Here is a 14326-nt window from a genome sequence, read left to right on the forward strand (position 1 = left end):
TTCCCCACCCTAGTTAATTTGTTGAATAAATGTAATTTAGTTGTTTATACCTGCCTCAACCCAATTAGACCGACCATTATCACTCTTTTCTGGCGAACTATTTTCTTGGGTGGGGGCTTTTTTTTTCTGTCTTGAGCTTGCTTCTTCCAGCATATTCTCTGAACTGCAGCCAAAATGATCTTTTTCAACAACCAAGTGCAAGTGATGCAATCATTTGTAATCCATCTTTACTACCAATAAAGTTCAAATTAGTTCGTGTGGCCTCTCACTAATAAATTTTTGTGTATACCCAAGATTCTGGTCCCTTTCTTATTCCTTAGTAATTTAACCCTGATTTTATTCACACACCATGTACCCCACTCGGGGATTATCCCAGCCTCCCCGGTGATGGGGGCACTTCTCAGAGCTTTGACAGGCAGCCAGGAAATCAAGAAGCAGAATTCAGTAACTTGAAAGGAAAGAGTTAGTGTACTTCCAAAGGCCAGAGTTCCCTTTCTTCTAAGATATTGCTGTGTCCTCGTGTTGGTAAAAACATGAGGACATTTCATCTGTAAGGGAAACATTTCTTGGGCTAGTAAGTAATGGTCAAGGAAATCAAAGTGGATGCTACTTGGAGCATTAAAAAATAATGCTCCTTGCAGTGAGAGTCGATAGCTGACTGGTCTATTCTGGCTGGTCCCCATTTCTGTTTCTACTTTGTGCTAGTTCCAAGGGCACAATGACCTGGGCAGTAGCAGCATTCTTCAGACTTGACTCATGAGAGAATTAAAGCCATGAACCGAGGATGGCTGAGCAAAAAGGACTCCCAAGAGCCCAGGTCATCCCGTACCTGTGGAGCGGTCACGTAGTCCTGCACTTGGGAATTCTTCCATATGAGGAAGTTACAATCAGTCTTTCCCAAAATGGAGACACTGATCCCTGGGGTAGGGAGACACTGGAAAAATCCAGATTTGGGGCCGGAGAGCTAGCAGAGGGGTTACAGTACGTGCCTTGACCCGGCTATTCCCAGTTCCATTTCCGTTTTGTTCATTTCAGCTCTAAGTTTTATTACTTCCTCCTGTTTCCTTGGGTCCTTTCCGTTGGCTTTTTTCCTAACTGCTTGAGCTGGGTCGTGAGGCTACTTCTGTGGGCCTTGTCCCCAGTTAGATCTCTGACACCATATTTGGTCCCCTGAGTACAGAGCCAGGAGAGAGCCTGAGCACAACCAGTGGGACCCAAAAACCAGGAGAGAGAGAGAGAAAAAAGGAAAATCTTGGGAGAGGTAGTCGCCTCTGGTGCAACTGGGGTGAGGGTTCTGTTTGTTCGCTTTGAAAAACAGATTTTCAGGGTGGTAGTGAGTGATTTCTTTTCCCTAAAAAGGGGGTGGCAAACCAGGTAAGTTTGGGAACCTCTAATTCATAACTTTTGGGGAAGAGGTTCTGGGGTAGGGGCAGGGGAACACAGGTGATGTCAGGGATCAAACTGGGGTCCGGCACACATCAGGTCAGGCAAAAACCTTAAACCCTGTTCATCTCTCTGGGCCCCACCGCTGGTTTATATCCAAGTCACTGGTACACAGGTTGAAACCAGATAGCGACTTCAAGCATGTCAGGACTTAACCTTTGATAAATCCAACATTTCCTGTCACTTCTACCAAGCTGGGTGGTTTTCAGTTCCTCGGGGCAATGTTCTCTCCATTTCAAGTCTTTCCAAATTGCTTTTTCTGCTCAGATTACAGCCCCCACCTGGCTCACGCCCACTCAGCCCTTAGATCTTAGCTTCAAAAATCAGGTCCTCAGAGACTGTACAAGTAAGGTGAAGCCGCTATTTTTCGGAAACCAGAGGAGTTCCTTGTCATGTTATTTATTACACAGTGTCCCGTGGTAATTTAACCGATCGCTCCATCCCCACCCCCATCGATACAATAAACTCCACCGAGACGGGGCTGTCCCCTGTCCTGTTCAAACCTGTATTCAAAGGCCCAGCACAGATGGAGTGAGCGAGTGAGAGAGAGGGGGTGCTGGTTAGAAAGCTAAAGAAATATGGAGTGGGGCTAGAGTGATAGCACAGTGGGTAGGGCGTTTGCCTTGTACGTGATCGACCTGGGTCCGATTCCCAGCATCCCATAGGGTCCCCCGAGCACCGCCAGGAGTAATTCCTGAGTGCAGAGCCAGGAGTAACCCCTGAGCATCGTCAGGTGTGACCCAAAAAGCAAAAAGAAAAAAGAAAAAAAAGGAAGGAAGGAAGGAAGGAAGAAAGAAAGAAAGAAAGAAAGAAAGAAAGAAAGAAAGAAAAAGAAATATGGTATGGAGGGTATGACACCATGCAATGGGAGACATATAGAGTGGAGGGGCAGGTGGACTGTTGTTTATTATTGACACCGTGCCCTGTTCAGAATAAAAAGGATTACGGAAGCAGGATGCTGGAGTACCTCTCCCCTGGAATGCCATGTCCATTCAGACACACCAGTCCAGGAGGCTCTGAGAAAGTGGCAGGGGGGTGAGGGAGGGCGGGTGCTAAGGAAAGCAGTGGCATCCTGTCCGACCTCATCTCCCATCTCCACTCGCCAGCCCTACCCTAGGAAATCAGCCGGAAACGGGTTGGGAGGGTTACCGCAGGCCCAGGTTAGCGGGAGAGGAGGAGGAGAGGGTCGATTCCCAGAGTGGCCTGCCGGCCGGCCCACCTTCCTCTGGGGCCCACTTCGGGGGACGGGGGGAAAGTCTGCTCTTTTCCACAGTGCCCGGCTGGGCCCTCCACGGTCTCAAGTGGAGGAGAGCCAGCTCAGGCCGTCCGTCGGGGGGGCCCACTGCTAGCTGCAGGCTCCAGGCTCTGCCTCGCCAGCATCCTCGTCCTCCTCCTCCTCGTCGGACTGTGCCAAGGGCGTGTCTGCGCCGCCGTCGCTGGGATTTGGGCTGTGCAGGTTGGTGGAGGAGTCGGAGGATGAAGAGGAGGAGCGGGACGACGTGGTCCTGTCTGGCGTGGACATGGGTAGGCTCCGCCCTTCTGCATGCTCGTCCACCCCTGCCCAGAGAGAAGAGCTCGTTAGGGTGTAGGGTACGATTGAAGCTGTCTTGAAGAGGGGCTGGCCGGGGAAGGCTGGAGTCCAGAGAGGAGCCAGCACGTTCCCCGAGTATTTTGGCCAGTCCAGCATACAGTTAGCTCTCCAAATGCCAGCTCTGCCCACTTGCCTACACTCAGTCTGACCTCTGCCATCATAGTTCAACCCAGGAGCACAAGTCCTGTCTTTTTTTTTACAGTTTTTTGTTTTTATCTTTATTTTTTTCTTTTTGGGTCACTCCAGCGATGCTCAGGGGTTCCTTCTGGCTCTGCACTCTGGAGTTACTCCTGGCAGTGCTCAGGGGACCCTATGGGATGCTGGGAATCAAACCCAGGTTGGCCACGTGTAAGGCAAACACCCTACCCACTGTGAAATCGCTCCAGCCCCACATTTTGGGGGGGGGGGGAGGGCACGCCCTATGGTGCTCAGGGCTGACTCCTGGCTCTGCACTCAGGGATCCCTCCTGGTGGGCTCTGGCGACCATTCAGGGTTCTGGGGGTCAAACCCAAATGTGCTGCATGCAAGACAAGCACCCTGCCCACTGAACTATCTCTCTAGCCCTCTCAAGTCCTACTCAGGCCACCGCCTTGCTCCCAGTAGCTCTGGGGAGGTTGCTTTCCATCTTGGGGATTCCGTTTAGAGGCTGGAGTGCATGCTCTGTATGTGGAAAGTTGGAGACTGGGCCGGACGTAGTTCCTGGTATGGCCCCGAAGTGAAAGACAAAGCATAATTTCTCATGAGTGTAAGCAGTTTTAATCATCTAGAGACTATTAACTGTTTTTTTTGGGGGGGGGGTACAGGGGGGACTCCCAAGTCAAGCTCAGGAGGCCCAAGGGCTCCAACAGAAATCCTCGAATAACTGGGCCAGTCCATTCCATAGTTCCATGCAAAGGCCCGAGGATCTGATGCTTGTCAGGTGCTGCAGTGTCGGGGATTGTGGAGGCCACCCCTGCAGGTGCTTGGGGGTGCTCCAGGGTTGCTCCTGGCAGTGCTTGGGGGACCAGGAGGTGCTGAATCTAATTTGGCTCCATCTGGGTCAGGCGCCTATCTAGTTATGTCCTATCTCCCAGTTCTATTAACATTTTTTTGGGAAAGCCTTGATTAAATTTTGCACACAGTGCTAATGTACTTGACATAGATTAACTCAAGCTTTACAGAGAAGTTGTCAGAGCCAGAAAGTAGAAAAGCTGGTTCAAATCAGCTGTGGGCTAATTCCAAAACCTTATGCTGACCTAGAAAGCTCTTATTTAAAACTGCTGGAGTTTCTGGGCAGGTATTCTATAAGCACCACAGATTTTTATCCTCAAAAAACCCTTCTGGATTTAGGGTCTCTTTTATTCTCTTTGTTTTGGTGGAGGAGAGGAACCAACCCCAGCAGTTCTCAAGGGTTACTTTTTTTTTTTTAGTTTATAACTTTATTAAGTCACCAGTTTAGTTACAGACATTCAATATCCCAATCCCACCACCACTGCATCAAGGGTTACTCCTTCCTTGGTGCTCAGAGGTCATTCTCAGAGATGCCCTGGGATCATGTGGCGGTTGGGGGTTGAACCTGGGTGTCCCACGGGCAAAGCATGTGCTTCAGCCCAGTTCCAGGGGAAAATAAAACTACATTTGCACATAATTTTATCTATCATATATAATTCTAATTACATTAATTTCCCACGGCAAAGCCTGGCAAGCTACCCGTGGCGTATTCGATACGCCAAAAACAGTAAGCATAACAGGTCTCATTCTTCTGACCCTGAAAGAGCCGCCAATATGGCAGCGTTGGGAAAGATGAGTAAGGAGAGGCTGCTAAAATCTCAGGGCTGGGACGAATGGAGACATTACTGGCGCCCGCTCGAGTAAATCGATAAACAAGGGGATGACAGTGATACAGTGATACATTAATTTCCAAGTGTAAAAGGGCAAAAGCCGGAGAAGTTAGGCATGCCTACAATTTAGAACTGATGCTGGGTCACCCAGTTTCCTCCACAGATCCAACTTCCCAAAAATCTGAACAGAGAGCTATTCACTGGGCGCGACGCCCACTTCCAGCCCCCACCCCCCCACCAGCATGTACTTCCCCCTGCCCAGCCCGCGGCCACACTCAGACCTCTGACATCCGGCTCCAGCTAGTGGGTTCCCCGGACCCGAGGAGAGGAACATACCGGATGTCTGCGGGGTCGGTGGGGGATCTTCACAAGGCAAGAACACATCTGCTCCGTCCGGATCCCCCAGGTCAATGAATTCCACATTCTCCAGCGTATCCACGTTCACTTCCATGGACGAGATACTACCGATAGGGGCTACAGATTCCAAGAGAAGCCAAGTCACAAAGCAGAGCCGAAAACTTAACAAGTTTCCTGACCCTCTTAAGATTTCCTCCCTACCCCAAGATTCAAACCCTAGAAGATTTCCTCCCTATCCCACCCTGGTCCTGGAACACATCAGGCTTCCTTCCTATAACCCTCCGGACCAGGGACTTACGTCGGTGTGACTCGAGATGCAGGTGTGACAGAGGAAAGACAAATTCTGCATCGGGCTGTAAAATATCCTCAAAGAATTTCTGCCGTTCCCGGAGGCGGAGCTGCTGGCGCTCCAGGGCTGCCCGGGGGTTTGGGTCCATATCGGCTCCTGGAGGGGGAAGCGCAGGTACAGCTCTGAGGCAGAGCAGGGGAGGAGAAACCCCAACAAGCACTCAGCATCCCGACCGTGGGTTCTCTGAGTCAGCCCGGAGCTCTCCGCATGTGCCTTCCCCGGAACCAAGTCCATTATCATCCACTTCCAGTGTCCTGGAGGGGCCCAGCTGGCCCCAGCATCACAAAGGGTACGCAAGTACCAGGCACAGGGAAAGAGGCTCCTCTGTGCTGAGGGCCCACCGCCAACACCACGGCTCAGTCTGATGCTCTGCCGGGGAGGGGTTGGAGGAACTGGTCCAGGCCAAGCCAGTGGGGAGCCACTTTTCCTCCTATTTACTGGACCAGGCTTCCCCTGCCCCCCACCAGGCCAGGGAAGAGAAGAGCACAGAGATCGGGCTTCTACCTCTAAGGCTGTAACTCCTTCCTGCCCACTCACCAAACCCCAGGAGCACCGGTTCGCCCCCATCCCTGCCCCAACCTCCAACATCCTGGGATGCCAAGGTTGTGCCTAAGCGAGTCTCCCTCCGGCCTCAGTCTCCCCCCTTTGAACATGGCCTCAGCGCCCTACCTGGCTGGGTCCAGGCCCGCTGGCGAGGCTGCTCTGTCAAACCAAGACGCTGACACATGGGCTATTTACAGGCCCTTCTCCGAACTCCCACAGCTCCGCGCTTGTGCGTCTCCGCCACCCCCTCTCACAGTCTATTCCCCCCACCCCCCACCCCCCTACTAATCAGAGGGCAGGCACTGGCGGGGCGGGCCCTGAGTCCGACCCAGCCGGGTGCCCAGAGCTTTCCAGAACGCCGGCGCTCCGGGTCAGCCCAGCCCCTGGGCGGCACGCAGCGACTGCCCGTCGCTCAGTTTCCTTCCTGAGTCCATCCCCGGGGCAGGCGGGGGAGGGGAGGGGAGGGGAGGAGGGTCTCTGGCCTGGGGACCAGCTACATCTCCATCCTCAGCGCGCTGCCCCCCTCCCCTAAAAAAAAATCACACATCTATCTACCCTCAGCCTACCCGAGACCCGGGTCAGCTCCGCCCGCGCGGGGACCCCGCAAAGCCCCGGAGCGCGCCAGGGCCGGGGCCCAGGAAGTGTGGGGGAACCGGGCTGGCCGTGGAGGAGGCAGGCGCTGACGCCGATTCATTAGGCCGCCCAGGTCACAACTCTAAAAATACCCGGGCCCCTGGGGCCGTCTGCTCGGGCAGCGGGCGGAGGAGGGAGCGCAGGCAGGCGGCGAGCTGCGGGACCCCCGGCTCTCCGGGACGCCCCCTCTCTCTGCCCCTTCCCTCTGCACCCCATCATCCATCCTGGGAGACTGACTCGAGGGGGGTAGGAACAGAGAGTGGCGGGGGGGGGGATGGGAGCTTGGCACTGGGGTGCCGGAGAGAGGCAGGGAGTTGTTTACAGCACTAAAGGTGCCGGGGAGAGGGGTGAAGAGATTGGGGTGCTGGAGGCTGTCAGGGGGCCCGGCTGGAGGGGGTGAGGGGTGGCGCAGCAACATCCAGACATCCTCTCGGCCTCTGCCCCACCCGCCCTGAAGTCAGCAGGAGCAAAAGAATTCCCTAAAAATGGACAAGGCGCGTTCTGGGGGAGGGGGGGTGTTGGGGGGAGGAGAAGGGGAGAAGTGGGGGAGGCGGAGCGCGCGCGCGCGCACACACACACGCGCGCACACACGCGCGCGCGCGCACCCCCGCTCCCCTCGCGCCCGCGCCCCGGGGGGCCCCGCGCCCCCGCCCCCCGCCGCGGCACCTGCGCCCCGGCCGCCCGGCCCTACCTGCGGCGCGCGCGGCCCGGCTGAGTCAGTTGCGTCCGCGCGGCGCGCGGCGAGCGGCGGGGGCGTGGGAGCGGGGCGCGCCGGGCGGGTGGGGCTGCGCCGCCGGCTCCCCCGGGAACCCACGGGCCCTGGGAGTCGGGAACGAGGAAGAGGCAGGAGGCGGAAGTGGGGGAGGGGCGCCCGCGGGCACACGCGCTCGCCTCGGGCCCGGCGGGGCCAGTGGGGGGCCCCCCTGGGACGCGGCCGCGGCTACTTCCAGGACGGGCCAAAGGGAAAAAAAAAGTTGTGGAACCCCGCCGCATCCTTCCCCTGCCCCGCGCAACCCCCCTCCCTTTCCGCCCCGCACGCCCAGGTCCACTCTGCCCCGCCCGCCGCTGTTCGGCCTCTCGGCCCACGCAGCATCACGCACCCGCACCCGCACCCGCCCGGGACTCACCGGGCACCGCGCTGGGCTGGCAAGCGCGCGCCCCTCTCCCCAAGGCTCACGCGCGGGGGACCCAGCTGAGGTCCCGCCCGAGGTGTTGGAGGGCAGGCGATGGACCGCGAATCAGGGCAGGCCCGTCTCGGCAGGTGCACGGCGGTGAAGACCCCGCTGGCCCCGGGACTCACCAGCCGCCCCTATGCCCCAGCTCCGAGTTTGGACCGAGCCACCGCCCAGTCTCTCAAAGTCCTGGGCGGGGTGGGCGCTGGGACGGGGCGGGCCGCGGGGCCGCGCCCCCAGACGCCGGCGCCGAGCCAGTGGCTTGCGGGTGCTGGGAGGGCCGCTGCACCGCCGGGGGCCAGGATGCTGCGGGCCAAGTGGCCAAGAGTCGGCCCCCCTCGTGGCGTCCTGACCCCTCCACCTCCCGCCCCTCCCCCGGCGTAGGGCGAAGGTGCTGGCCTCGCTGCCCACGCCCGGCCTTCTCCTTGCTGCCACTTCTGTGCTTCTAACTCCAGAAGCCACGGAGGGTGTGGGAGAGCGTCTGTCCCAGGGGTTCCTGCCCGGGGTCCCTCCATCAGTCAGCCAGCAAACTCCCGCGAGCTAGCCAGGACTCCCAGTTTCCCTCCTGTCACATCCAAACACACCTCCGCTTCCTGTGATTTTTCTCCCCTAAATCTCTTTCCCATCCACCAGGTCTCACGGTTCCCATCACTCTCTCTTCCTCCGAAGTCGGCTGGCTGGTTTCTTGCCTTGTGGCTCTCGGGCACCCCGTTTCCCATACCGTGTCCAGACTCAGACCCAAGTGTAAGTGTGGCACCCTCTACTCTTCCTTCCCCAACCCCCAACCTTGGTCAGAACCCAATCTGGGCTCGGAGATCTGAGCTGCATCTTAAGAGCTGTCTTCCAGAAGAGAGAAGGCGCTTGTGCAAAGGTCTGGAGGTGCGAGGAGGAGCACGGTCAGGGAGCAGGGATCCACACAAGGAAGGCAGGCACTGGTTCGCCCTGTGCTCCTGGCATGCTAAAACCACCCAGTTCCCGGGGCTGGAGCGATAGCACAGCGGGTAGGCATTTGCCTTGATTGTGGCTGACCCGGGTTTGATTCCCGGCATCCCATAGGGTCCCCTGAGCACTGCCAGGAGTAATTCCTGAGTGAAGAGCCAGGAGGAACCCTGTGCATTGCCGGGTGTGACCCAAAAAGCAAAAACAAAATCCACCCAGAGCTGTCCACTGCAATGCTGCTAGCCCATCACCTATTTTTATTTTTGTTGTGGGGCCACACCCGGCAGTGCTCAGGGGTTACTCTTGACTCTGCACTCGGAAATTCCTCCTGCCGGTGCTCGGAAGCCATATGGATTGCTGGGAATTGAACCCCGCCGGCCACGTGCAAGGTAAACACCCTCCCTGCTGTCCTATTGCTCCGGCCTCTCTCCCACCATCTGAACCAAAGAGGAGTAAAGGTAGGAGCAGCCGTGCAGGGGTTAGACCCGAGCCAGATGCTGGGGGCTATAAAGCTACCTGGGCATCTGGCCCGCTGAAGCGTAAACAGAAACTTCTCTGATCCTCAATTTCCTTGCTTATTAAATGGGAATAATGAATCCCTATCTCTTCTTCCTTCAAGAGATAACGCATATATAAATAACGCTGAGGGCCGCACTCGGGTACCCTGGAGATGCTCAATAAACATTAACTGTTTTGCTTGTCCTGGGTTCTGAGACAAGTGGGAAAGTGCTTCCTGCCATGAATTTCTGTGGCTGACAGGAAGGAGGGCCTAATAGTTCATACATCTGCAGAGCTCATTATGCATCAGTCACTATGACAAGTGTTTTGCATAGATTAACCCTGTAAGTGTTCTCGGAACAATCCCGGGAGGTGAGTGCTGTTATTATTTCTATCTGACACAATCCCGTGAAGTGAGCGCTATTATTATTTCTATCTGGCAGAGAGAGAAACTGAGACACAGAGAGGGGTAGGTCCTGGTCCAAGGCCACACAGCTAAGTCACTGATGCCAGAGACTGCTTTTGACCACTGCTCCCTGTCTTTCTCCTTTTTCTTCTCTTACAATTTTCATCCTTCAAGAAATCATTTGGTCCATTTGATTCTCTGTCTTCATTAATGGATGGAACAAATATTTGGGCCCATTTCCAAACACAGAGGAATGAGGCCAAGTCGAGAGCAGAGTGGATGAAAGATCAGCTCTCAGAATCCGCTCCCCTCTTTTTTTTAATCTGGGGGTCACACCAGCTATGTGCTCAGGGCAAACTTCATGCTCAGAGATCACCCCTGGCAGTTCTCAGGGTGCTGTGGATTGGACCAGTGTCGGCTATGTGAAAGGCAAGCAACCTGCCCACTGTCCTACCTCTCCGACCCCCGCTCCCTTTATTTCAAGTCTGGGGAACAGGCCTCATGGCCTGTTCTGAGCTTTCCCTAAGATGCGGATGTATCAGGACCTCTCTGTACCTTCTCTTTGCCTAGTATTTGCAACTTGAAGGGAAATAGAGAAGGAAAAATCAACTTTACTAGATAGATCATAATTCAGTGGGCAACTCTGGACAAGTATGATTTTAAAAAAATAATAATAAAATTAAAATAGATCCAAACAGCAGATTCTGCAGGGATCTGAAAGGGCACGGAAATGTGTTTGGCCAGGATTTCTGGCTTCCTCCTAGGATGCAGAAAACCGGGACAAACATCTTTACCATAAGAATAATAATTTTGAAAAGTCCTTAGGTCAGCTATAGGATGAAAAATCTTTTTCAGACCCATCACAGTGGGCTGGAGCAATAGCACAGCGGGTAGGGCATTTGCCTTGCATGCAGCCAACCTGGGTTCAATTCCCAGCATCTCATAGGTCCCCTGAGCACTGCCAGGAGTAATTCCTGAGTGCAGAGCCAGGAGTAACCCCTGTACATCGCCAGGTGTGACCCAAAAAGCAAAAAAAAATAAGTAACATAAAACAGACCCATCACAGTGCTCAGGTTCCATGGCAACCGATTAACCTGAATTCCTGAATAACCTGAATTCACCTGAACTCCAAAAGATAAGCCCATCCAAGAAGAAATGAGATGTAGACACAGCACACTTGAGAAGTGGGCAGACGATGACGTCTCTGTGTGTTCAGGTAAGAAGCACGCAGCTACATTCTTTGGGAACTGCTTAAGGCCCAGGATGGCTAGCTTGAGAGCACACAATCTGAGAGTTCCCAAAACAAAGACTCAACAAAACTCAAACCCAGTTCAACTCCGGAGTCGATAGCCTCAATCAATTGAATTGACTCCATCCTCCATGCTCTCAGAATGAGATATGACAAGTCCCAGGCATAAATAATTTGACCTCAGTCTCGACTGTGCCACCTATTTGATCAGAAAATCAACCAAAAATTAAGCACACATAAAGAAAGCTAATAAGAAAAAAAAATCCTCCATGAAGAGACAAAGTACTCAACAGAATCAAGCTTAAGTCACTGTAAATTTTTGTAATTTTATAGGAGAAAAAAAGGTAAAAGGAATTGCCTTGTTTTTACAAACTGATATGCAAAAGGCTCTATTGGAAAGTGTGGACAAAATGCATCAACAGAAGGGTAATTTTAACAGAGGTGGCAGGAACTATAAAATAGTCGTATGGAAGAAAACTCATTGAAAAACACTAGAAATTTAAAATATAGATAATAATGTGTTTAGCAGGCTCATCAGTAATTCAACACAGCTGAGAAAAACATCAGTGACTTAAAAATAGGTCATTGGAATTAGAAGAATAGTACAGCAGGTTAAGTGCCTGCCTTGCATGCAGCTGACCAAGGTTTGGCCCCCAATACTCCCATATAATTCCCCTAGTTCTGCCATGTATGATCCCTGAGCATATAGCTAGAAGTAAGCCCTAGAAATGTTGGGTGTCCCCCCCAACCAAAACCAAAAACAAACAGAAAAAAAAAGGAAAAGAGAGAATAGGTCAACAGGATTACCCACATTGAAAGAGAAAGAGAAGAGTGTGAAACAAACCAGGAAAAACAGAACACACCGTTAACATATGAGAAGCTTGGATTCCAGGATATGAGGAAGAGATTGAAACACACAGAGAAAGGGCGTACATTTCTATAGAAATAATTGTCACTAACTTCCCGAAGGCAGTGGAAGAACCACAAAGCCAAGAAACTCAGAGAATCTAAAAAAACAAATACATATACAAAGGGCCAGATAGATAGTACAGAAGGTAAGGCACTTGCTTTGCATGTCCTTGTATATGTAATCCATCAGCATTACACATCCTCCCCTGAACATTGCCAGATGTGATCCCTGAGTACAGAGCTAGGAATAAGATCTAAGCACAGCCAGGTGTGGCCCCAAAACTACAGCAACAACAAAAATACACAAACACTGACACATGCGTAAGTACATACTCCAACAGTAAGATCTATCATAACCAAACTGGAAAATCAAAGATAAAATCTTGATGGCATGGAGCGGGAAGAGATAACGCTACCCAGGAGGGAACAAAGATAAGAACTATAGCTAACTTCTCACTGGAGAAGTTACAGAAGTTACGTGACCAGAAACAATAGGGTGATATCTTTACTATACTAAAAGATGGGCTAGAGAGATAGTACAGCAGGTGGGGCACTTGTCTGGGATATGGCTGACCTAGGTCTTCAATCCTCAGCATCCCATATGGTTCCCCAAGCACCACTGGCAGTAATTTCTGAATGTAGTAAGGAATAACCCCCGAGCATCACCTGGTGTGACCCTCCTAAATAAAGAAAGTAAAATGCTAAAAGAAACCTAAATAAAGAAAGTAAACCTAAATAAAGAAAGCAAAATGCTAAAAGAAAAGGACCTCCAACATAAGATTCTATATCCAGCAAAAATAGCTTTCAAGAGGCTGGAGTGATAGTACAGTGGGTAGGGCATTTGCCTTGCACACAGCTGACCCGGGTTCGATTCCCAGCATTCCATATGGTCCCCTGAGCACCGCCAGGGGTGATTCCTGAATGCAGAGCCAGGAGTTAAGCCCTGTGCATTGCCAGGTGTGACCCAAAAAGCAAAAAAAAAAAAAAAAAAAAAAAAGTAGCTTTCAAACTTGAAAACAGTACACTCTTGGTCCCCCTCAATACCAGCAGCTCAAACTACAAGAGATTACTAAGGAAATTCTGGTTCAGAAAGAATACGATACCAAAAAGAAACTTGGATCTTATAAGGAAATGAAGTCAGGGTCATGGCACAAAGGACAGGAGCGCATAACTCTGCACACAGAAGGCTCAGGTTCAAACCCTGGTACCACAGCATCACCCAGCTCTACTCCTAAGTGATCCTTGAGCACCAAGCTAGAAGTAACTGCCCAGCATCACTGGTGTGGCCCCAAAACAACAAAAGGATAGAAGTCCTCTGGCAATTGATAAAATAAAGGTAAATGGGAGACATTTTTCTGTTTGGGAGCCTTTAATAGCCTAAAGTTTGGGACCAGAATGATAGCACAGTGGGGAGGGCATTTTCTTTGAACAAAGCTGACTTAGGTTCGATCCCCAGCCTCACATATGGTCCAACCGTGCACTGCCAGAAGTTAATTTCTGAGTACTGGGCCAGGAGTAACTCCTGAGCATCACCAGGTGTGACCCAAAAATAAATAAAACTTGGATGTAAATAATAATAATAATAAAAGTCTAAAGCCAAAGAGTAACAACATAGTGCGGGTATAAACCTATCTCAACTGGGTCCTTGCTCAGGATTGTTAAGTGGGCAAAGAGGCTTGGTTACTGATGCTGTAAGAGGGCAAGAGTGCTTCCTCGGGTAACTCGACCTCCTAGTATGTGCAGGATGCATCACTGGGTCACTCGTTGGTCTGCAGGCCACAGGGACGAACAGGAGACCCTGCCAAAGTTGTGTGGCTCCAGGTCCTGTGGTAAAAAAATGTTGGGCTAGGGCACAGTCCCACACTCTGTGCACTCACAACATGGAGGTTTTTTCCTGACAAAACAGAAGTCAGTGAATCCAAAGTATGGAAGAGAAGAGAAGGCAAAGGGGGGAAACATAGACAGGAAAAAATAGAAATTAAATGGCAAGTTGAAATATGGATCTAACAGTGTCAATGAAAGTCAACCAATTAAAGGGCAGAGATTAGTTCTTGAGGGGATCAAAAAAAAAAAAAGCAAGAGGCAATAGTCTGCTGCTTCTAAGAAACCTGTTTGGGGCTGGAGCGATAGTACAGCAGGTAGGGCATTTGCCTTGCAAGTGGTCGACCCGGGTTTGATTCCCAGCAACCCATATGATCCCCCGAGCATCACCAGGGGTAGTTTGTGAGTGCAGAGTCAGGAGCAACCCCTGAGCATCACTGGGTGTGACCCAAAAAGCAAAAAAAAAAAAAAGTATATGGAGCTAAAACCCACTGATCTAAAACAAGAAAGAGAAAAAGCTATATTGCACTTACAGAAATCCAACACATCTTCCTTAGTAACCAGTTCTTTAAAAAGGAAGGCTAATCTGGATGAAC

The 14326-nt window shown here is 52.0% G+C and overlaps 1 protein-coding gene across 1 annotated transcript in view; it reads right to left on the reverse strand.

The window, feature by feature from the left end:
• Positions 1 to 1826: 1826 nt before the first annotated feature.
• The window catches only part of DBNDD2 (dysbindin domain containing 2), a 28107-nt gene continuing 15607 nt past the window's right edge, over positions 1827 to 14326 (reverse strand). The window contains exons 2-5 of the mRNA XM_056121496.1: positions 7403 to 7659; positions 5510 to 5719; positions 5191 to 5328; positions 1827 to 3000 (exon numbers count right to left, since the gene is read on the reverse strand). Coding sequence (XP_055977471.1) covers positions 2789 to 3000; positions 5191 to 5328; positions 5510 to 5719; positions 7403 to 7659 — 817 coding nt within the window. The 3' untranslated portion in view covers positions 1827 to 2788. The remainder of the gene's footprint in view (positions 3001 to 5190; positions 5329 to 5509; positions 5720 to 7402; positions 7660 to 14326) is intronic.

This window comes from Sorex fumeus, unplaced genomic scaffold (genome assembly GCF_029834395.1).
Source record: "Sorex fumeus unplaced genomic scaffold, SorFum_2.1 ptg000044l, whole genome shotgun sequence".
NCBI classification, from domain to species: Eukaryota; Metazoa; Chordata; class Mammalia; order Eulipotyphla; family Soricidae; genus Sorex; species Sorex fumeus.